The sequence below is a fragment of the Vulpes vulpes genome, chromosome 16 (assembly GCF_048418805.1).
Source record: "Vulpes vulpes isolate BD-2025 chromosome 16, VulVul3, whole genome shotgun sequence".
In the NCBI taxonomy this organism is placed as follows: Eukaryota; Metazoa; Chordata; class Mammalia; order Carnivora; family Canidae; genus Vulpes; species Vulpes vulpes.
Window position 1 is genome coordinate 13,283,940 of NC_132795.1, and position 24,879 is coordinate 13,308,818.

General features: G+C 38.5%; 2 protein-coding genes across 51 annotated transcripts in view; one reads left to right on the forward strand and one right to left on the reverse strand.

Moving 5' to 3' along the window:
* UNC80 (unc-80 homolog, NALCN channel complex subunit) overlaps positions 1 to 24,879 on the reverse strand; it is a 216,077-nt gene that overhangs the window by 166,462 nt on the left and 24,736 nt on the right. For 33 of the 50 annotated variants that reach the window (XM_072743068.1, XM_072743067.1, XM_072743044.1 and 30 more), the window contains exons 8-11: positions 6,442 to 6,703; positions 4,320 to 4,454; positions 1,952 to 2,168; positions 924 to 1,100 (exon numbers count right to left, since the gene is read on the reverse strand). In XM_072743068.1, the coding sequence (XP_072599169.1) occupies positions 924 to 1,100; positions 1,952 to 2,168; positions 4,320 to 4,454; positions 6,442 to 6,703 (791 nt within the window). The remainder of the gene's footprint in view (positions 1 to 923; positions 1,101 to 1,951; positions 2,169 to 4,319; positions 4,455 to 6,441; positions 6,704 to 24,879) is intronic. The other 17 variants (XM_072743069.1, XM_026002223.2, XM_072743048.1 and 14 more) reach the window with 1 other exon arrangement.
* On the forward strand, positions 5,080 to 6,390 carry LOC112922433 (putative protein PTGES3L). Its single transcript, XM_072742809.1, has 4 exons — positions 5,080 to 5,100; positions 5,718 to 5,962; positions 6,052 to 6,217; positions 6,316 to 6,390. The coding sequence occupies exons 1-4, from the start codon at positions 5,080 to 5,082 to the stop codon at positions 6,388 to 6,390; spliced, it is 507 nt and encodes a 168-aa protein (XP_072598910.1).

The following is a 24,879-nucleotide window of genomic DNA, read 5'->3' on the forward strand; positions in this document are numbered from 1 at the left end:
CCCAGTGTTAAGTGGCGGATCATACTATACGGTCGGATCCAGGCATGTTCAGGATTTGCTAATGTTTTTAGCATCTAGTTTAGTTGAAGTATTTCCCCACAAGTTTGTGGCAGAGTAAAATATTTGGTTTTATCTAGGGTATTTAAGCAACAGCAAGTGAGGATTTTTTTTCTCCTTTGTTCAAGAGTAATGGAACATAAATTTGTGGTGGTTGGGGCAGCCCGGGTGGCTCAGCGGTTTAGCACCGCCTTCAGCCCAGGGCATGATCTTGGAGACCCGGGATCGAGTCCCATGTCAGGCTCCCTGCATGGAGCTTGCTTCGCCCTCTCCCTCTCTCTCTCTCTCTCTCTCCTCTCTGTGTCTCTCGTGAATAAATAAATAAAATCTTTAAAAAAAAAGATATCATCAAATACTTGAAACACACTCTGGGGAGAAGAGGAGTTACATTTCCACTCATTGGTAAAGAGTACAGAATAAGAACCAATTCGGGATTCTACTCAGATACACAGTTTTCTCCACATAAAGCATGGAAGGCACCTCTTTGAAATAGCAGCTGTCTGAGAAAAGAAGGGGTAGGCTTGGAAGGCAGTGACTTTCCTCCCACTGAAGGTGGGCAGGCCCTTTAGAGGGACATCCTTCTGGGGACCAAAGTACTGACTATAGCTGTCTTCCAAGCCTCTCCTAGCCCTGTGGGTCTATGACCTTTGGAAAACAAGTATGAGTGGCTTGCCTTGCCTCTGAGAGGCCTGGTGGTTGCAGCATGCCATCAAATAGCTTCTGCTCCTAAAGAAATCCTAAGAATGGCTCACAAGTGAATTTACCAAGCGATATAATACATGAAATGCAAGCTTTCAAAACGTACAAGGAGCCAGCTGACAATGAAAATGAGACATGGAGTAAAAACAGGAAAGAGGAAAAGGCACCTGAACTCCCGCCGGCAGGTGCCGCCTCCGACCCACCTTCCTTGACAGTGTTTTCTCCGTGGCTGTTAGAATGATCTGGGAGGTCGCTCACCAGCGTGTGATGGGAGTGGGAGTGCCTGGCACTCAGGCTCTCCATCTCCGTGGCTGCATCCGAGCTGCCCCGCCGGGTGAATTTCCCTGAGATGGACGAGAACACCACAAGAGGGTCTGAACACGAAAATTCTCCCGAGAGTTCGTCTTTCCAAAGGACAGCAGGTGGAGTAAAGGGACATTAGGTGCGTGAGACACAGCCAAGCAGCAGCAATCGGGCTGGTTCTGGGAATGGTCAAGGTCAAGACGACTGAGGAAGCTGCCTGCTGGAAGCTCAGCCCCAATCTAAGCCAAATGCCAGAAACCAGAGGTGGAGTCCCAGCTAGCTGTCGGTTTCTGGTTTCTGGATTTCAGCTGGCTTTCTTGAGATGCCACCCAGAAAGAAAGAAAAAGGGCAGCCCAGGTGGCTCAGTGGTTTAGCGCCGCCTTTGGCCCAGGGCATGATCCTGGAGACCCGGGATCGAGTCCCACATCGGGCTCCCTGTGGAGCCTGCTTCTCCCTCTGCCTCTCTCTCTCTCTCTCTCTCTCTCTCTAATGAATAAATAAATAAAATCTTAAAAAAAGAAGACGGAAAGTAAGAAAAAAAAAGCCTTTTTTCCTCTTTCTTTTTTTTTTTTTTCACATCTTCCTTTTCTAATATCCAAAGTAAAGTCTGCCTTTGGATTCACAACAAAAGCTAATGCATAGGACCCTTCCAGGCCATATTTCCACATCTAGAGTACCAAAGAAATAGGGCCATTAACCTGTCTAATTATACAGGGTTCTCCCGTATTTAATTAAATTATCTGCATTCCTTTGGTACTAGAAGTAGCATCTGGGCCCACATTTCTTGACTACACTGTTCAAGAAAGATGCAGATTTGCCCCGGAGCCCTAGATCCAGATTTCTAAACAGGTCACTCAAGCTCTGCCCTACTTTGAAAAGTCCTTGTGGTCACCTAAAATGGTGGTTTGCCAGCCTCCTTTCTCAATGCCTCGTCTGTCTTCTCCAAGCCCAGAGAAACTTCCAAAGGAGAATGTGCTTCGCGTGGGGGACACATCCAGATGGTCCTCGTGAAGCAAGAATGGCACTCCCATTCTTCGAGGTCTCCTCTTCCCTGTGTGATGGAATGGGATGGAGCCTTTCCTCTCTCGGTCTTCTTTGCGGCTCTTGAACTGTGAGGATGAGAGGTAAAGGATTAGGCACAGGGCAAAGAAGAAGTGGCATCTTGCCTCCCAAAGGGTTCTGTAATTTGCAACAAAATACAGGAATGTTCTGGGATGCCTGGGTGGCTCAACGGTTGAGCATCTGCCTTCAGCTCAGCGCATGATCCTGGGTCCTCGGATCGTTTCCTGCATCAGGCTCCCTGTGAGGAGCCTGCTTCTGTCTCTGCCAATATCTCTGCCTCTCTCTGTGTGTCTCTCATGAATAAACAAACAAAATCTTTAAAAGAAAATACAGGAATGTTCCAGGAAGAAGAAACCCTGAAAGTCACAGAGTATCATCCAATAAAGGTGGGTGAAATTTCCATAATGCATTTAAAGACTGAAAGCAACAAAGCAAAAGGTAACCTATTCCCTGGGTCTTTCTGCTGGGCTAGGTTGTCCCTGGACCAGTGGCATCAGTATCAACTGGGAAACTATTAGAAGTACAAATTCACAGGTTCAACCCCACACATACTAGATCAGAATCACAGAAGGTAAGGCCTAGCAATGTATATTTTAATAAGCCCAGTAGGTGATTCCAATACACGCTACAATTTAAGAACCGCTGGATTAGAGTATAGGATCCCTGAGTCACCACTTGGACCAGCCAGTATTTTCTGTTCCATTTTTCCAGGATTGAGACCAATTTTACCAGCTGGACAACTTCAATCAAGTGTTTGCCAGTGTCCATAAGGAGAGTCAAAAAAGACACAGGCATGAATTGGTACAAACTCATTACTCCTATTACTCCTACCAAACAAGTTCAAAATCCAGTATAAATAAGATAAATAAGAGTTCAGAATTTCTTGGGAAGCTTTTAAAATATACCAGTGTCTGGCTTTGTATTAATTCTGACCTAATTGGACTGAGTTCGGGACTGGGCATGTGAAATTTTATGGCTCCCCAGAGATCCTCATGTGCCTTCAGTACTGAAAACTTATTCCCCCATGATGAGCAACATTTTTAGAAAAACTACAGCCATTGCCTATCATTGCACTGTCAATGAAGGTAGATATGACTGCTTGCTTAACAACACTAAGCTCATAGGTAAGTTAATAATATGTTCTATGTCCTTCATGGACACACTTGACTAATTATTTTTAAAAACACGAAATGAAGCTACTACACATACATTTCCTAGTTAATTAGCTCCACATACTTAGAAAAAGAGGTGGAATGGTGGGTTCATAAGAGCCTGAACTATTTAGCTTGAAGACCCTGGTTTTGAGTTTGGATTCAACCTTTCAAAAACTACCAAAATTTCTAAGGCTCAGCTCCTTTCTTTTTTGATAATAATTAACATTTATTGAGTACTTACTAAGTGCCAAGCAAAATAAGGATTTTACATTCATTATCTCACTACTACCTCATAACTCTTTGTGGTAACTGTATAATGTACCAAACTTACAAATAAAAGAATCATTTGGCCAGGATCATGAAAGGTTGAAAAGTGGCAGAGCAAGAACTTGAACCCTGATTAGGTGATTCCCAAGTGTACACTCAACTCCATCTTTAATTTCTTTAGAGTTTTAATGAATGCATAATTAATGTTTATTGAATGGAAACCTATGCTTTGACATATAACAAGTTGTGTGGGTAGGAAATCTAGTGATCTGATGTAAGGATTTTCTACTTTATTTATTTTTTTGGTTTGTTTTGTTGTCTTTAAGCTGGAGATGACTTGCAGAATAAATGTTCCATGATGATCCCATCACTCTGAGAACTTGGGTAAGACTCAGTTTCTTAGGTGCAAAATATGGAAAATTAGGATCTCATTGGGTTAAGTGAGAAGCATTTATCTAAAATGCTTGATAAAATAAGATGAACCATACAAATATAGGTAGCCATCAAGTCCACCACAACTACCTCCACCATCACACTACTGAAATTACCCTATACACATCATCAGGATTGAGCTTGGCAACACTGAGAATGGGAAACAGTCATGCACATAGAGGGATTTGCATAAGGTCATGCTGCAAGCCAGTGTTAGAACTGGGGGCTGACTTCTCTCCTCAAGGTTCCTTTCCCAAACCGTCCCATTCTGCAGCATTACCTCATGTCCTACTGATTTTTCCCCCAATTACCAAAATATCAAAGAGCATAAGTGGTTCTACTCACCTTCTTAAAGATGTTCATGCCAAGGTCTGAAGAAAGATCTGGGACTGCAGACCTACGCAAATTGGTCAGCGAAACCTTGGAAAAGGCCTCAGGGCTAAGAGATTTTTCCTCTTCATTACACTTCATGGTGAGATCCTTAATAGACAATAAAGGTAGACTTTACAATCAAGGACTTAGGGCTTTATATCCAAAGACTTTTCTTTTTTTTTTTTTCCAAAGACTTTTCTTATTGAGATGTCATATTTTTAATAGGGATGTGCCTACTCTTTTGATATTTATGAAGTATTTCACGTGTGTGTCCAGACTTTTAGAATCCATATTCTGCTACTGAAGAGATACGTTATATATCAAGTGTAACTCCCATTTGGAGTTTCCAACAGTGGGACCTGGAAGCTCCATATTTGGTAAAGCTAAGAAAATAGGGAGGAGACAGGTATCTCATTTTCTCTCTTCATTAAAAAAATTTTTTTTCTGTTTAATGATTCACCCAAGGAGATTTTTACTTTGGGCAGAATCATCTACTATTAAAAGAGAGTCTCTCTCCCTTTCACTCTAATATTGCTCATGTTTATTTTCAGAATATGTAGACTTTTTCAGACATAGCCAATTCATGCTTAAGTAAACCAAACAACTGGAATATACTGCAAATCACACTTTTTCTCTACATATCCAACACATAGTATTGATGAGAAAGAGGAAAAGAGAAAGGGTCCAAGCTGATATTAGCACATCTGTTTATTAACAAGTGATTTTCAGGGGGATGTCACCAAATCAGGATACAGTCAGTTTATTTTTCCAAACATCTATAATAAATAGCAAGACTGTATATCCCAAGGAAATATCTCTAATTATGATATTGAGGTGCTAAAAAATTTTGAGTCAAGCAAAAGGTGTTAAACCATGTTCAGTAAAATGCTAATGTCACACATTTCATGATGTCAGTAATTAACAGTTGTATGTGAGAGCTCTCTATTAACTAGTACTTCAGTTAGCTGGAAGGACCAATTTTCCATTATTCTGGATCAACAGGTCTTAACTCTAGTGTGAGCAAGAGGCATTTTGACACCCTTCTTTAAATGGCAAATTAGATGATAAAAAGAAGCAAAAGGGTCTAGCAATATAAGAAAGAAGGGAAAGGATAATAGCATCAGAGTAAACCACCAACAAAATAGCACTGGAATAAAGAAATGGATGCATAGGAGAACAAGAGAACCTTCTATGGCCAAGGTTGTGGATTCAAAAGACGATGGACTAGAGTGCCTATTGTGAATCAGACACTGAATGCACTAAGCATTGGAGAAAGAGATGAACAAAGCTTGGGACAAGTCATTTGACTTTCTCCAGAGTACAGATCCCTTGGCTGTAGGGACATGAGGCAGCTTCTGTGGGTGTCCCCAGGATCTAAAGATAGCAGTCCTTGCCTTGGCCTCCAAACACCACCGGGTAGCGGGAGCCACCACAGCAAGGCAGCATGCCCAGATGCTGTGGTACAACAGGCCCAAGTATGTGTTCATGGAGCTTTGTGTTGAGGACAGCACCGAGGTACACCTGCTCATCAAAGACCACCATATTGTGTTCAGCTGCAAGAATGCCAGTGGAGTGGAGTTGTACAATGAGATTGAATTCTATGCTAAGGTGAACTCCAAGGACTCCCAGGATAAGCACTCTTGTTACTCCACTACTTGCTTCGTGAGGAAATGAAAGGAGAAGGTGGACTCACCAAAGAGGATATCAAGCCAGTGTGGTTGTCTATGGACTTTGATAACTGGAGGGACTGGGAAGAGGAGGATGAGGTGGAGCTGGCTCAGGTGGAATGTTACGCAGAGCTTCTGAGGAAGGTCAGCACCAAGAGACCTCCCCCTGGCATGGAGGACCTAGATGATGATTCTGACACCTGGGTATGGCTGCATCAGACAGCAGAACAGGAGAGTAGACTGGTGGGGCTCCTGACTTTCTACCAATTGGCTGTAATCTTTGAGTTTGGGCCACTCATCAGGGATCTCTTGAGTGCTCGAGCTGTGTGTATATATGTGGTAGAGCAAAAGCCAAAGATGCAGCAGATAGATTATAATACATCTGTAGGAACTGTTAAAAAAAAGACAATGGACGGAGTTTCTCTTACTTGGGTTTTGTGGGTGTTCACTAGTGAGGGAGCTGCTGCCACCATTGAGCTGCTCCTGGGTCTGGGCAGGAGAGGAATATCTGGCTCTGGGGGCTTTTCAGGCTTCTCTTCCAACATGTGCCGCAGTCTTTGCAGATAGTACATCAGAGACCACTGAGTGCCTTCCTCAGACCAATGGGGCTGCAGTAGGCAGCGAAGAACAGCAACATCAAAGTAGGTGGCATAGCGGGACCTTTGGCATGGAGGTATCACAAGAGAGGCTCTGTTTCCAATGACAGAAAGAAGATGATTATATTGGCAATCAAACATTCCAAGGGGTGACATAACATGGCTTATAGGTCTGCTTTTCTCATTTGTTTACTTATTCCTCCACTTATTTTTTGTCTAGTTTACTCTTCTATCCTCCCAACTGGTCTCACTCATTTCACTTTTGCTAGATGCTTCCTGGAAGCAGAAAGGTTAAAAAGAATTTTGAAGGATAGGTAGGAATTAGCTAGGCAAGGCTGAGGATGGGGCAAGAGGGTACATCAGCATTTTAGTCAGAGGAGAAACCATGCCTACCAAGGTGGAGTAAAAAATCATGAGTTTTGAGTAGGTGGGGGAGAGTAAGCAATTAGTTGGTGTTAGTTGGTGAGTAACTTGGGTGGGGATGATGAGGAGTGTCTAGGGAAATAGATGAGGTTCAGATTATGATATTCCTTTTATATAATCAGGCTTTTTTTTTACCTTGATAGAAATGGAAGTATTTGTGTACTTTATTGGCTATTTTAATCTATTATTGGTGATAATAGTATGTAAAAGAATCAAGGGAAATTGCAAAGTACTAAATAAGTAAAGGTTATGAAGAAAATTTTCAAAATTTTGAAATCATTTTGAAAATTCTATAGCTGTATATTCATATAAAATAGCAAAGCTAATTTAAAAAATCTCAAGGTTCTGAAATTCCATTATTCAATTTAAATACATGGTAACAGTCATTATTTGGTGTTCAACTTAATTTCACTACAAAATAAGTTTATACAATTACACAGTATAATACATAATTGTAGATGTCCCAGGGGATGTGAAGGTACATAAGCTTAACTTCTGTAGCATGGATATTTTTTTCTAGCACTACACACAGCTTTCTCTGCTCAGCTTCCATAATGTCCAGTAGCCAGCAGCACCCAGTGGCCAGCAGCTTCCCTGGCACTTTCTTTTGGAGGTTTTTTAGCAGAGCACCCCTACTAAGACATCTCCCCATGACTAGCATTCTCTAACACCCTAGAGGGTTGGATTTCTGACAAGTTCCAAAGAGTAGATTTCCAGGAGGAAATTCCCAGGAGGTTCCTCTGTGCAGCACCACAGTGACTTCTCTGCAATCTCCATAGAGTCCTAACTTTGCCCTCTCCAACAGGGTCATAATCTCAATCCTGGGAAGAAAGGGATCTCTCCTGGGTGTTTCATATGACTCTGAAAGTTGGTGATTGCTCCATTATATTTGTGATTCCTAAATCCTTTAGAATTCTCTTCTTATGAGCCACTCCCTCTCTACTCTAATACTCTAGTCCTGTCATACTTAATAATTCTCTATATTAAACTTTCCCTGTTCAAGTACTGTTTAGTTTCTCTCTCCTGATTGAACCAATCCTGACACATCTAGAAGCTGTGTTTCAGCCACATTGGCTTTCTTACTACTCTTGATTACATCAAACTTACGCTGGCTTCAGAGCTCTTCTTCTCCATGGAAATTTCTACCCTGGATGCCTTGGTTTTATCTAGGCTCTGTTCCAATGTCATCCCCTCAAGAGAGATCTTCCTCAACCACTGTGTAGAGTGGCCTCTGTCTGCCACTACCCCCATCTCTTCACCGTGTTCCAATTTTCTTCATAGCATGTAGCATAACTTATTATACTGTTTACTTGATTAGTGCCTATTCATTTATTTGAATGAATTAATAAATTTCAGAACTCAAGACAAAAATGGAGAAATCAAAGGCTTTTTTTTTTTTTACATATAAGCAATATGTACATTTTGACAACAGAAGAAAAAAAAGAGCTCAATAGAAGTAACAATAGGTAAATGCCATGGGCTCATGGCAAGATGATGAGGAACAAAACTGACAACTTACTATGTTCAAATGTAAATAACATTTGGCCCAATAAGCTGAAGATAAACATCTATTCCAAAATGTAGGGGAAAGAAATGTTAATTTAACACAACTGGTATCAGCAATATGTAGGAAATATCTAACTTTCAATGTAGATTTGACCATTGTTCTATATGACTTAAAAAAATGACTATTATCAGGGTAAACTAGGAAAGACTGTATAGGCACAAAACAGGTTAGCGTTAAACATCACCCTCCTACTAAAACAGAATAATACAGGAAGTTGGGGGTACTTGGGGACCACCACAAACAATATGGTAAAACACTTTTTAAGAAAATCTTAATAAACATTTATTTATTTATTTATTTATTTATTTATTTATTTATTTATTTTTTTTATGAGAGGATAGAGTTGGGTGGCGATAGGTAGAGGGAGAGGGAGAAGCAGACTTCTCTGCTGAGATCCCAGGGTTGATCCCAGGACCCTGAGATCATGACCTGAGCTGCAGTCAAACAGCTGAGCCACCCAGTTGCCCCACGGGAGAGAATCTTAAGGAGGTTCTGCACTGGGCTTGATCTCACAACCCTGACATCATGATCTGAGCCAAAATCAGGAGTTGGATGTGTAACTGACTGAGCCACACAGGCGCCCCAAACTGTTATTAGGATACATTCTCAATATTTTAAAGATTTTCATCCCTCCCTCAGTAATCTATAAGCTTAATGTAATTTTCTTTTGTGTTCTGAACACAATGTCAACATGTATATTTGTTGGGGGGGGGGGGTCTGTTCCACACCACAACCAATTTTCTGGATACCAACTGGGTCCATTCTGTCAACTAAATTCTGACACCTGTCTATCCAGAGACAGCATCAGATTCCACAGGTTAAGGGTTCAGTCCTGCAAGCCTGCTCTCTCTCTCCTACTTCAGACACCAGTCATGAGCCCAGGTTGTCACCTATGCTTCCAATCAACTGGCCACAGATGGAGATTCCCATGACCTACCCTTTCCCCTACCCCTGAAATTCAGATTCCAATTGCAAGTCCAGGTTGTTACCTGTACTTCTTACTGTCAGGTTTTAAATCAAAAGTTCCCACGATCCCCTCCTTGGATTCAATTAATTTTCTAGAGTGGTTCACAGAACTCAGCAAACCGGTTTACTCACTAGATTACTGATGTATTATAAAAAAAACATACAACTCAGGAACAGCCAGGCAGAGGAGACACTTAGGGCAAGGTATGGGGAAGGGGCATGGACTTCCATGCCTTCTCTGGGGGCACTACTCTCCTAGCACCTCCTCATGTTCACCAGCCCAGAAGCTCTCTGAACCCCGCCCTCTTTGGCATTTTTTGGAAGCTTCATTACACAGACATATTTGACTAAATCATTAGCCACTGGCAATTGATTCAAATTCCAGCCCTTCCTGGAGATCAGGGGGCGTGACTAAAAGTTTCAATCCTCTAATCACATGGTTGGTTCTCCTAGCAGCCTTCCCCTAGTCATAACAAAGTCACCTTTGTTGCTTTCATCATTCAGGAAATTCTAAGGGTTTTAGGAGCTCAGTGACAGAAACAGGGACTAAGGCCAAGCATATATTTCTTATTATAAATCATAGAGTCACAAATTCTGAACAAAATTCCAAATGGGTTTATCTTTTATACATCAATGAGACTATTCTGAAGCTTAACTGGATGAAAGAATAAAACATTGAGTGTAATCAAGAAATATTTAAAAGGAAGTATAAAGAATGTAAGTTGCCAGATACTAATGTGTGTATTACAACAATATTTGGCCAATTAGTGTTAATTTAGGAATAGATAAGAGTTCAGTGGTATACAACATGGAGCTACAAAAGATTCAAATATTTATAAGAATCCAATATGTCAAAAAGGTCTTGCATCAAATTAATGCAAAGGATAAACAAATAAATAATATTGTCATAATGGACTTATTCAGAAAAACATAATTTAGCCTATCTTAAATTGGCATTTTTAAAAAAATCAAGACAGATTATGATTTAAATGTAAAAATATGGGATCCCTGGGTGGCGCAGCGGTTTGGCGCCTGCCTTTGGCCCAGGGCGCGATCCTGGAGACCCGGGATCGAATCCCACATCGGGCTCCCGGTGCATGGAGCCTGCTTCTCCCTCTGCCTGTGTCTCTGCCTCTCTCTCTCTCTCTGTGACTATCATAAGTAAATAAAAATTAAAAAAAAAAATGTAAAAATATAAAAACATGAGTACTAGGAAAATATTTTGGCTATTTTTTATAATCATGGAGTAGAGAAGAACTTAATAAGAATGTAATAGACCCAAATTTAAAATAACACAAATGCCCATTCCACCAACAGGTAAATGTATAAATAAACTGTGTATGTGCATGTAATGGACCAAGGTCAGAGCTATTGGTATACTCGGTAATTATGCAGAATAAAAGAAGTCAGACAAAAAAAGACCATTTTCATTCATATGAAATTCTAGATTGCAAACCATCTCTAGTGACAAAAAGCAGATCAGCACTACTTGGCCAAATATTATTGTGATCCTTAGTAATTTTTCACCTCCTCATCCCATTCTTTCTCCATCCTCAGTCATCACAAGAAAATTTTTACAGGGTAGTGGATATGTTCATTACCCATTGTTGGGATAACAATATCTAATAAAAGAGTTGCAGTCAAAAGTTCTTGTGCTGTTCAAAAGGAGGGTTGAGAGCTTATTGAATTGTGACTTTCATTAGTCAAGTATCTGTGTTAAACTTTCAATGATAACCATATCCTTCCAAGAGAAGGAAAATGGGATTTAGAGAAAACTCAGTCAATGAATGAGAAGAGAGAAAAGAAACACATAAAGAGCAAAGTAAATAAAAAGCACAAAATAAGATGGATAATACAAACCCAAAATAGCAGTTATCAAAGTAAATATTGAATATGCTCACAGATAAAAGACAAAAATAGTGACATTAGATTTAAAAAAACAAAGTTTAGCCACATGTTAATTACAAAAGAAAATGATAAAATTGGGAAGGGAGAGAATGGTACAAAATGCAAATCTAACTGAAACAAAGTTGGTGCAGCAATGATGAAAGTCGACTTTGATGTTAAAATATTATTAGATATAAAGATGGTCACCACAAAGTTAAGTAAAAAAAAAAAATTAGCCAGGAAGCTGTACTAACTTATCAAGTATATAACTGATAACAAAATTTCCAAGTGCTTCAAGAGACTTATAAGGGGAAAATAGACAAATAATAACAGTATTTGTTATTTTTAACACACATTTTCCAACAAATAATAGATCAAGCATATCACGATTAGTAAGAATATAAGAGATTTGAATATAAACTTAATTTTTTTTCCTGCACTTGGAACCAAGTCAAGTTTCAAAAGAAACTGAAGATTCGACATTTCATGTAAGCCTCATCGTCTAACCACAGTGGAATCCCAATAGAAATCAATAGCAAAAAGAAAGAAAGAAAAGAAAAGAAAAGAAAAGAAAAGAAAAGAAAAGAAAAGAAAAGAAAAGAAAAGAAAAGAAAGAAAAGAAAAGAAAAAAAGAAAAGGAAAGAAAGGAAAGGAAAGGAAAGGAAAGAGAGAGGGAGGGAAGAAAGGAAAGGAAAGGAAAGAGACAGGGAGGGAAGAGAGGAGGGAGGAAGGAAGGAAACTAATGGGTTAGTAATTTAGAAACATACTTTCATAACTCATGATTTAATAAAAATTATGAGAATGTTTAATATATTACACAGGATGACAATGATCCCATATATAAAAACTTGTGAGATACAGCTCATCTGGAATTAGTGGGATATGTAGAGCTTAAAAAGATGCTTCTAACGAGATAAAGGATACAAAAAATAATGAGAGAAGCATCTACATTAAAAAAAAGTTTAAACAGGTTAAAAAGAGTAAGTAAAACCATGAATAGCAGAAAAAAAAAACGGAATATAAGATAGGAGCTTGTTGGGCAAAATATAAAACAAAGGTAGATAGGATTAACAAAACCAAATGTTGTTTCTTTAATAAAACTAATAAAAATTCATCAAGAAATACAGTAAAAGGTGGGATCACAATACTATCACTGAGAATGCAGACATATCCAGATACAGTGATGATTTTAGAAAAAGGGGAGACATTATGAACATTGTGATTAAAAATGTAAATACCTAGGGATCCCTGGGTGGCCAGCGGTTTGGCGCCTGCCTTTAGCCCAGGGCGCGATCCTGGAGACCCAGGATCAAATCCCACATCGGGCTCCCGGTGCATGGAGCCTGCTTCTCCCTCTGCCTGTGTCTCTGCCTCTCTCTCTCTCTGTGACTATCATAAATAAATAAAAATTAAAAAAAAATTTAAAAAAAAAATAAAAAAAAATAAAAATGTAAATACCTAGATAAACACATTTCTCCAACCAAACTTTAGACCCACAATCTTTCAAAACTGAATTGTGGGAAATAAAATTTAAAAAATTCATCAAGCCCAGAAGGTTTATAGCCAAATTCCATTAATCATCAGGGAAACTGGGATCTCCAGTTTCATACACATTTTTCCAAAGACAGAAAAAAGAAGGAAACATTCTTTTCATGAGGCCAGGATAACCCCACTACTGAAACAAGACAAGTACAGCAGAGGAAAGGAAAATCAAAAGCTATTCTCATTTATGAATATTGATGTAAAAAATATATAAAATATTAAACTATATTCAGCAATGTACAAATTGAGTTTTTTCCTAGGAATTTAAGCATGATTTATTATTAGAAAATCTAGTATAGTAATTCACAACCTAAAAAGATTATAAGAGTACATACTCACATGATTTTCTTAATAGATGTCTTATAAAATTTATCATTAGTTTATTAAAGTCAGTAATAAAAATGAGAAAAGTGCTAAAAAAAAAGAGCTGTAATAATAAGATTTTGGTACAGAATCAGGCAGAGTGATGTGCCACTGAAGAGCCCAAAATCAAACCCTCACATATGTGCAATTCTGATAGTCAATAGAAATTAAGTTACAAATCTGCAGGAAAATAAATATTTAAGAAATGGTGAGGGAAAAATAGTGATTTATGTGGGAAAAAAACACTTCTATTTCATACTGTCATATTTTTAAAAAGCCGACCTGAGATTGACTGAAGACACTGGAAAGCAAAACAGAAGAAACAGAAAAAAAATATTTATGACCTAGGGTACAAAAGGATTTCTAAAGAAGATAATAATCCAAACTACTTTTAATAAGTATTGGTAAATTTGACTATTTACATTTAAAATTTCTATAAAAAATGAAGTGAGGGGCACCTGGCTGACTCACTCAGCTGAGCATCTGCCTTCAGCTCAGACCATGACCCCAGGGTCCTGGGAGGGAGCCCTACATCAGTATCCGCATCCAGCTCCCTGCTCAGTGAGGAGTCTGCTTCTCCCTCTTCCCCTCCTCCTGCTGTGTTCTCTTTCTTTCTCAAATGAATAAATAAAATCTTTTAAAAACTAAAGTAAAAATTTACAAAGTATAAAAGATAACTGCTATGTATTTAGCCTACCAAGAATTACTATTCTCGCTAATAAAGAATGCTGATAAATCAGGAAGGAAAAAACAAACAGCTCAAAATAAAGGTATGGAAGGAAATTTCACCAAAGGAAAACCTAAAGACACTTGAAAGAGAGAGAGGTACTCCACTCCTTTAATTTTCAGGGAAATGTGGACTTAAGCCACAATCACAATCCATCAGATTTGTGAGAATATAGAAGCCTGAAGATGGGAAATATTGCTGAGGGTGTGACTACCCAGGAATACTCATCACTGCTCGTAAACACAGAGTACAAGTAGGTGTTATCTAGTAGACTTTAAATTGTCCTTATCTTATGATCCAGAAATTCCATTCCTGAGGGAAACTCTATCTTAGAGAAACTCTTGCCCATGTACACAAGGGGACGTGTACAAGGGTGTTTATAGCATCAATTTTGTTTTAATAAAAAACTAGAAAACAATTTTTTATTAAAAAGTCAGGCAGGGGCAACCCAGGTGGCTCAGCGGTTTAGCGCTGACTTCAGCCCAAGGCCTGATCCTGGAGACGTGGGATCGAGTTCCACGTCGGGCTCCCTGCATGGAGCCTGCTTCTTCCTCTGCCTGTGTCTCTGCCTCTCTCTCTCTCTCTCTATGTGTGTCTCTCATGAATAAATAAATAAAATCCTTTAAAAAAAAAGTCAAAGGAGAAGGAGCAAATAAATAAATGTTGGCATGTATTTGGCAAATATTACTTATGTGTTATATGATGCAACAGGCTAGGGTGCTTATTGTGTTCTATGTTATCAGCATGATTATTGTACTCACTTGTGAAAAGACATAAAACTGAACACTTAGGTGTTGTGTACTTTTCTGTATTTCTGTAGAGGACATTAGCTAAGATCTTGGATTTTATCAGTATGGACTAAAAATCTGCTATTCATATATACATAAAGTAGATCTATATAAAGTACATCTCTATATGAACTATATATAACATTCTATATTATATATCATATACACATGTATATAACATCATACATTTATATGTGACATAAATATATGATGTATAATTGTAATACTTATATATGTTAAATATGTATATATGTATGATTAGGTATCTATGATTTTTGCACAAATTAGTCTCATTACCCCCAAGATGATGTGCTCTGCTGGTCTTTTCAAAGTATTCTATTGTCTAACTTTCATTATGTAATCATTTTAATAGAAAGGCTGAGTCTCAAGAATTTTATTAGTTGCCAAGTTTTCACAAGAAGCATGTGGGCTAGATTGAAGATTCAGTGCCCATCCCAGGCGGGAAATCTTTTACTTTCATTTGGCTTCAGCCCCCACTTCCAGACCCATAACCCCTCTATCCTTATTTACCTCCCTGCCCTGGAAGTTTGATCTGCAGAGACTCTACCAACAGCTCCCCTGCCTCTGGTCCCTGACTGAATGTGGCAAACAGAAGCTCTCCCAGGAGTCTGGTGGCAGGATACTGTGTCTTCTTCCCCTAGACTCCTTCCTTCCAGAGGTTGCGTAGGGCTGGCACTGTGACATTAGGCTGACCTAGGCCATCAGTGATCACAGGTCTTGTTAGTTACTTGCTCCATAGACTCCTCCACAACTGCTCCCTCCTGTTGCCCCTTCCGGGCCCAGAGCTGGTCCTCCTCCTGGAGTAGAGCCACTGGGGTACCGACACTGACTTATGGCTTCCCTAGACCCTGCCCAAACCTTTGCTAGTAACTACTGTTTTCATCCGGTCTCAGATTGACCAGTGTGCCACTTGTCTCTTCCTGAGATGACAGGAAGAAGTTGTCTGAGTACATCCTTAAGCTCAGTTTGAGGGAAAGAAATAATCTTGATTCTCATTTCTACCATTTTCTGAAGAGGCTTTCACTACTCTTCCTGCCCCCTCTCACCTCCATTTCTCTTTCTTAAAAAAAAAAAGCACGGGCTAACCCACTTCTTTCAGCCTGTTGTTATACCTAGAATAACAGGATTTTCTCCCTAACGCTATAGTCTTGGATTTATTAAAAAAAAAAAAAAAAAAAAGATAAAGTATGAGGTTGGCTGGCAACCAGCTGGGTAATTTTAGGTCCTCAAGTATTTGTGGCAATCCTTGGACTTACTATAAGAGCCTGTGAAAACTATTGTTTTCTTGGCTGGGCTGCTGTGATTAAGGGAGTTATTAGTAGTTCAACAGAATTATTTTTCCCCCATTGGACTAGCTATCTTTACCCTTTACTTCCTGCCCCATACCTCAGTGTCCCCAGATGTTTCCAGTTTGTAAATTAGATTAGGGAGTTCCATAAATTATTTCAAGTCCCGAGAGCAGCGTTCCACATAATGAGATGCCAGTGGACAACTTCTTTGAGAATCCCAAGTGGAGAGGGAGAAAAGAGTTTGTTAAAAAGGCACATCCCCAGGTCTTACACCAGATTCACTAAACCAGAATTGCTGGGGATAGAGCCCAGGAATCTTTATCTTAGACAGTATCTCCAGGTAATTCTTAAACACTCTTAATAAGATTGGAAGGCAATTGCCCTAGAGAAACATGTAATGCATGACTTTTGTACTTTTAGGCCAACATCCAAAACAATTCCTATATGGAAACACTAACTGAAAGATATATTGATGGTTTTGTCCCTAAGGCTATCAAAGGACTAAATTTATGTCATTCTCTACATACAAAATGTGTTTGATGGAAGTAATTACTAACTGCACAGTTGTGTCCCCTGGTCATTAACTACTGACTACTCTCTACTCCAAAAATGGACTGCACAAAGCAGGACTCCACCAACTTAAGGCTCTGATCAGAGACTAAAAATGAGTTTTGAAGTTAATAAAAATTTGTTAAGTAAATTCACATTTAAAGTGCTTGCTATTGAAAGAGACTCCATTTGAAACAACAAGTTGCGGAGCACTCTGTAGCAAATATTTATAACCCAAATTACCTTCATTTTAGGTGTTATTCAAGGATGAGTTTATTTTTCTTAAAGTGAGCTATCCTGGAGTGAGTAGTCAATAAAAATCATCAATAAATGTTTATTTTCATTTAGGACAGCACTATCAGAGAATCAACTTGTCACTAAACCAGTAAAAGTCATTTTAATTAACAATCTAATTAACATGTGGGAGAAAAATTTACATAATTGGAAAAAGATGGTGTGGGGGTTACTATTGTGTGATGTGATAGAAATGCTCTTATTAACTAATATTCTACTATTCTGTAAGTCATTTTGTAGAAAAAATGAAAATTTTATGAAAGTATGAATACAACTCATATTCTAAATGGCATATGTAAAAAATTAAAAGAAGTATACATACAAAAAATTAATGATGTTTAATCTTCCTGATGAGCTAATTGATGATTTTTACTTTAAAAAATATTTTATACCTTTAACATTTTTCTATAATTAGCATATACTTATTTTATCTGCATAAAATAAATAATGCATTACGACAAATTTTTTGACTGTCAAAAAAGCTCAGAATTTCTTTAATATATTTTCCATCCAGCTATGGCTTCAGGAAACCAAGTTATTATTAATTAGGGTTGGGAGATGCTGGTAGAGAGCATCCAAGGCAGAAAAACACTCTGGAAATAATAATCTGTGGAGGCAGAGAACTGTGGAAATCAGTTTTGACCCTACACAGTATTTAACAAAGCAGAAATTAAGTCTGTGCATATGGTAATTGAAGATGAAATCTCACATTAATTTTAAAACCTAGCTACCTGCTCACTGATTGCAGAGTTCAGGGAACAGAGATGTTCTGTTCCGTCAAGGTCAGGGCAAAAGAGATGATAAATTGTATTTGTTTGATATCAGCAGACAGCTTTTGTTTCTAACATATCTGCATAGCTTTGTTATTAAAGTTCTCTTCATTTCTGATTAATACATGAACTCTTCCAACAAAGACACATTAACATTAGCATTTTCCGAAAGGTCTACCTTGTGCATCATTTCCATGGTAACCAGCCACTGCAGCTAGGCAGAGAGAAGATCTAATTCATTCTTCTAAAGTGCCACTGATTCATGTCTAATTCACATATGTGGGTGTGCCGTGGGTGACTGTGTGTATGTATGTGTCAAGAAATGCATATGTATATAGATGTTTGAGTGTGGTAATCTCAGAGAATGGAAAAAACAATATCCATCCACAAACAAGAAACCCTGAACCTTGCAGTTTGTCAAAGAAATATTACATGCCATTTATATTTGCAAATTTCCAGTGCATACTCTAAGAAAAATTATGTAAGAAATATAAGCTTCAGGATATTTTATGACCTCAAGATTTCACCCTGATATTGTTTTTAATAACTAAAAGTCAGGCCAAAATATAGTAGTTGAGGTAGAAATTACTACACTTAAACTTTTTGGATTTAGTGTAGAACAGAATTAGTTAAGGAGGAATACGAGAATATTTAATAATTGATTGAAGAAAAATGTACAGATATAGTCATAATAATTATATACCAAATGATGGTGACAGCATCATCATTACTGTTTGTTGTGGCCAGCCTCAAAAATAACTCCAATGATCCCTGTTTCTTGGTATTCACACCGTCATGTGGTCCCTTTCTATACCAGCATTAGTATGACCCATAGCATATAGCAGAAGTGATGGCTTGTCAACTTTAGAGATAGGTTTAAAGACACCAAAGCATTGATCTTGGGTGCCCCCTCTCTTTATGGGATACTTTCCTTTGGGGAAGCCAGCTGTCAGGTCATGAGCAGCCCTATGGAGAGACTCAGGTGGTGAAGAACTGAAGCTTCTAGTCAACAGTCATCTGAGTGATCTTGAAAGCAGTCTCACACTCAGTCAAATCTCCGGATGACTGCAGCCCTGGCCAACATCTTGACAAACCCTGAGCCACAACCACTTAGGTGAGCTGTTTCTGGATTCATGAACTGCAGAAACTATGTGAGATAATAAATATCTTCTGTTTTAAGCTGTTAAGAAATTTGGGTAACTTGTTTTATAGCAATTGATACCTAATACAGATTTTCACACCAAGATAACGTCCTAAATTTGGAGAATGGTTTTGGAATCAGGTAGTAGGTAGAGGCTGTAAAGACTTTGAAGAGTGTGCTAAAAATTGAAAGCATAGGGGCGCCTGGGTAGTGTAGTCAGTAAAGTGTCCAACTCTTGGTTTCAGCTCAGGTCATGATCTCAGGGTTCTGAGATCAAGCCCCACAACAGACTCTGTGCCCTTGCACAAATTACTAATAGAAATCCTAAACTTTAAGGAGGCTACTGGTAAGTGTTGAACGTATCTTCTGATATCTTCCTGGTGCTTACAGGAGATTGAAAGGTAAGATATATAACCTAATTGAAGAACTGCTAAAGGCTAATGAGCTGCAACTTGATGATTTTAAAAACTATCCGGGATCCCTGGGTGGCGCAGCGGTTTGGCGCCTGCCTTTGGCCCAGGGCGCGATCCTGGAGACCCGGGATCGAGTCCCACATCGGGCTCCCGGTGCATGGAGCCTGCTTCTCCCTCTGCCTGTGTCTCTGCCTCTCTCTCTCTCTCTCTGTGACTATCATAAATAAATAAAAAATTTAAAAAAAAATTAAAAACTATCCACCTCTCCAGATAGAAAATAATGGTAAAATTAAGAAATGGCTTCCTGAGCAAACATCAATCTAGGGTATTTCTGGAAAAACATGGTCTAAAGATAAAGTCAAGGGCGAAACTATAAAATCTTTTTAGAATGTCAGAAGATCGAAGGTCTTGCCTTAGAATATTATTCCACCAGACAAAAAGGTCCTCTAAAAGTTTTGAAAGTGTGATTCACATAGAAAAGGGGGCGGGTGGAGACTTTTAAGAAACTTAAGGGTGTTGTTCTTCAATCTTTCTACAAGTTGCAGAAAGGATTATCTCAAAGAGACTTGTCTCTTCTAGTGGACCCCAATAAGATTCACAGTAAACTCCCAAAGTTTTAAAAGAAATGTAACAAAAATACTGCCAAAGCAGTATAAAATTAAAAGAGGCTGTCATACTTTTCAAATTTTACTGGTAATAAGCAAGCTAAGAAAACTATTCAGCTATAAACACATCTACCTTTCTTAAAAAAAGGGAAGTTGATTTAGAGCATGGGATCAATAGCCTAGAGGGTGGGAATTAAGAGCCATAGGCAGAAATAGGACCGAGACCTAATCCGGAAGCTTCTAACCTTTGTTCAGCTTGATTTCTAAACTGCTATGGACCAGTGCCTTCTATGTTCTCCCTTTGAATAGGCATGCCCACAACAGTTATTGTGTGCCTGTCTAACCATTGTATGTGGGTGCTTTGGGTGCAGATAACTGATCTCTTTAGTTCACAGGGGCACAGATTGAGAGGAACTATAATTATGGAATTGTACTTAAATTGCACACATGAGGTACCTCATTTGTACCTAAATCTGACTTTGATGATGAGATCTGGACTTTGATTTGATGCTGTAATTGGATGAGATTCTGGGCAACCTTGGTGAGGGTAAGTGTATTTTGCATGTGAAAGAAATGGGAATCATTGGGAGTCAGAGGGCAAACAATTGTAGCCAGATTCTAAGATCTCTCCAATGATCCTCACCTTGTTGTACTCATGTCTTTGTATAGTTTCTTTCTAAAACATATTCTAGAATATGGCAGAAATAGTGGTATGTTACATCTGAAATTATTATAAAAGACCCCTCTCTGTCTCTGTCTTTCTCTCTCTCTCTCTCACACATACACACCATTTATTTTGTGTCAAGTCATCTGCTATATAGCGAGTAGCCCTACAGAGAGGCCTCAGAATCTGAGGCATCTAGTCACAAGCTGCACAAGTAATCTTGGAAGAAGATCCTCCAGTTCAGTCATGCCTTCTGATGACTGCAGTCCCAGCCAACATCTTACCTATAACCTCATAAGAGACCCTAAGCCAAGAAAGACTGCAATTGAGCTGGTTCTGGATATATAACCCTCAAACTGTGAGATAACAGATTTGTTGTTTTCAGTCACTCAATTTCAGAGTAATTTGCTACACAGCAAAGGATAACTGATACACCAGTATGACTCCAACTTGATTTCTTGGTAAGTCTATTAAAGATGCATAAGCATATAAAAATCACATCTCTGAAAAAAAAATCACATCTCTGATCTTATATTGAAAAATTCCTCACTTAGTAGAAAAAAGAGAAAGAACTCCCTCCCATCCTTTAACTTTGCTTTTGTTTCATAGTCTTAAATAGTCTACAAATAATTTTACTTAATTACTCTCTTATCTGACTATTTAGAAAATGAGCTCTTTAAGGACAAAAACAAATCAGAGGAGGGCCAGGGAGAGGAAGCCAAAGAAACATCAGGAAAGGTTTAGACTGACCTCTTCCTAAGGGAGTAGAAAAGACTGTGGACCATGTGGTCACCGAGACAGGGCTCAAATCTAGCTCTTCCACTTCCCGTATGTGTCCCTGGGGGGAACAATTTAATCTCCATTTGCTTCAGTTCCTCATCCTTAAAAGAGGAATAAGGTCTTTGCATGGCTGTTATAAAAATTAAACTCATTCACTTATTCAGTACCCTTCAGTGAAGGTCATGTGCCACGCATAGAGAGAGCAGGGAATAGTAGAAACTTGGTATCTTCTCCCGTGTGTGGATTTTACAGTCTAGTGGAGGATATAACTATTAGACAAACAGTCACACACTATTTATATCATGTTTGCTACTCATGCTATAAGAGAAAACGTGGAGATCTGTGGAAGTGTTAAACATCTGCCAGAGCCTCTCCAGGGAGTAAAGAAATGATACTTACGTTGAGTCATAAGGAACAGGAATTGGTTAAACGAAGATAGATAGAAGAACGATGCAGACAGATGGAATAGCATACTCCAAATCTCAGAACTAAGGGGAAGTTTGAAAGTCTAAAAAAGGGTTGAAGTTTAGTCACCGAGGTGTGGGTAGCAGTATAATGTTAGACTAGAGAACTGGACAGCAGCCAAATGATGTGGAGCCTTGAGGGGTACATTAAGGATTTTGAATTTTATCTTGATAGCATTGGATAGCATTAAAAGAGTTCAAGAGCAAGAGTGTTGTGATTTGTCCTTTATTTTTACTCTGTATATTCTGTGTTGGATGGTGGCAAGATTGGATGAGACGAGATTAATAGGCTATTGCAGTACTCCAAGCACAGGGAGAAGAGTGGCTTGAATGATGGCAAAAGGATACATGGACGTAAGTAGAGTCGAGTATTTTTATATATGCTTTTTCTCAGCCTTCCTTATCTTATAAATTTAATCACCATTCATGCAGTTGCTCAAGCCAAAAATCTCAGCGTTATACTTGATTCCTTTCTTTTTCTCACTCTGCAAATCCGGTCATGTCAGTTCTATCCTATAAATGAATCCCAATCCCAGCCTCATTTTAGCCTTTCTACCTGTACTACCACCACTCTGACCAAGCCATATGCTCTCCCACCTGGGCCACTGCAACAGTCTCCTAACTAGTCTCTGTCTACTTTTGCCTCCAAGTCTATTTTCCATAAACCACCTTGAATGACCTTTAAAACGTGCAATTTGGTTAATGTCACTCCATTGTTCCAACAACTCCAGTTGTTTTTCATCACACCTGAAGAGAATCCAAACTTCTTAACATTTTCTTCTGGCTCCTGTGTGATTAGACCCCTCACAACCTCTCTGACCTGTTTCCCAATATCACAAACCCTTGCCGAGCACCACTCCCTGGTCACACTGACCTTCTTGCTGTTCCTCCAACATGCTGAGTTTATTCCCATTTCAGAGCCTTTAGACTTGCTCCCTCTGCCCACATGGTTCTTCCCAGATCTTCCAAGGCTGTCTCCTTCTTACCATTCATGTAACAAGGAGAAAGAACTCCCTCCCATCCTTTAATTTTGCTTTTGTTTCATAGTTTTAAATAGTCTACAAATAATTTTACTTAATTACTCTCTTATCTGACTATTTAGAAAACGAGCTCTTTAAGGACAAAAACTGACATGGCTACAACCCTAACATACACTTAGGCTATAACCCAACATACACTTAAAAATATGGATCAGAAGAACCAATATTGTTAAAATATCCATACTACCCAAACCAATTTACAAATTTAATGCAGTCTCTATCAAAATAACGCCACCATTTTTCACAGAACTCAAACAAATAGTCCTAAAATTTGTATGGAATCACAAAAGACCTTAAATAGCCAAAGCAATCATGAAAAAGAACAAACCTGGAGGTATCACAATCCCCAGATTTCAAGATATTTTTCAAAGCTACAGTAATCAAAACAGTATGGTACTTGCACAAAAATAAACAGATCAATGGAACAAAATAGCTCAGAAATAAACCTATGCTTACATGGTCAGTTAGACTATGATAAAAGAGGCAAAAATATACAATGGAAAAAAGACAGTCTCTTTAACAGTGCTGGGAAAACTGGCCAGCTACATGCAAAAGAATGAAACTGGACCACTTTCTTATGCCATACACAAAAATAACCTCAAAGTGGCTTAAGAACCTAAATGTGAGACTTGAAACCATAAACACAGGCAGTAATTTCTTTGACACTGGCAACACTTCTGGATATGTCTCCCAAGGCAAGAAAAACAAAAGCAAAATGGGACTGCGCCAAAATAAAAGGCTTTTGTACAGAGAAAACCATCAACAACAAAAAGCCAACCTACTGAATGGGAGAAGGTGTTTGCAAATGTTATATTCAATAAGGGGTTAACATCTAAAACATATAAAGAACTTATAGCACTCAAGACCAAAGAAGCCCTAATCCAACTAAAAATGAGTAAAGGATCTATATAGAAAATTTGGACATACAGATGGCTAACAAATACTTGAAAAGATATTCAATATCACTCACCATCAGGGAAATGCAAATTAAAACCATAATGAGATAATGAGATATCACTTTATAGTTGTCTGAATGGCTAAAATAAAAAAGATAAGAAATAACAAGTGTTGGCAAGGATGTGGGGGAGAAAAGAACCCACATGCTCTGTTGGTGGGAATGCTGACTGGTACACCATGGTGGAAAACAGTAAGAAGGCTCCTCAAAAAATTAAAAATAGGGGATACCTGGGTGGCTCAGCAGTTGAGCATCTGTCTTTGGCACAGGATGTGATCCCAGGTGCAGGGTTCAAGTCCCACATCAGGCTCCCTGAAAAAAGCCTGTTTCTCTCTCTGTGTCTCTTATGAATAAATAAAATCTTAAAAAAAAAATAAAAATGCAATTACCACGATCCAGTAGTTCCATATTGGGTATTCACCCAAAGAAAATTAAAATACTAATTCAAAAAGATATATGCACCCCTATGTTTATTGCAGCATTATTTGCAATGGCCAAGGCATGAAGTGACCCAAGCATCCATCCATAGATGGATAAATGGATAAAGAATATGTGGTGTTTATATATAATAGAATATTACTCAGCCATAAATAATGAAATCTTGCCATTTGCAACAACAGGTGTGGACCCAGAGGGTATAATGCTAGGTGAAATAAGATAGTCAGAGAAAGACAAATACTATATAGGATTCCACTCATATTTGGAATTAAAAAAAAAAAAACAAATGAACAAAGACAAAAAGACAAAAAAAAAAACAGACTCTTAAACAGAGATAAGTGGTAGTTGCCAGAGGGAAGGAAGGTAGGTGGAAGGGATGGACTGAAATAGGTGAAGGAGATTAAGAGTACATCTATCTTAGGAAAAAAAAGAAGAATACATCTATTTTGAGCACTGAGAAATGTACAGAATTCTTGAATCATCTTACATCTAAAACTAATACAACACTGTATGTTGATTATACTTCAATAAAAAAATTTAAAGACAAAAATAAATGCATAAATATTTAGATAACATAATAAATA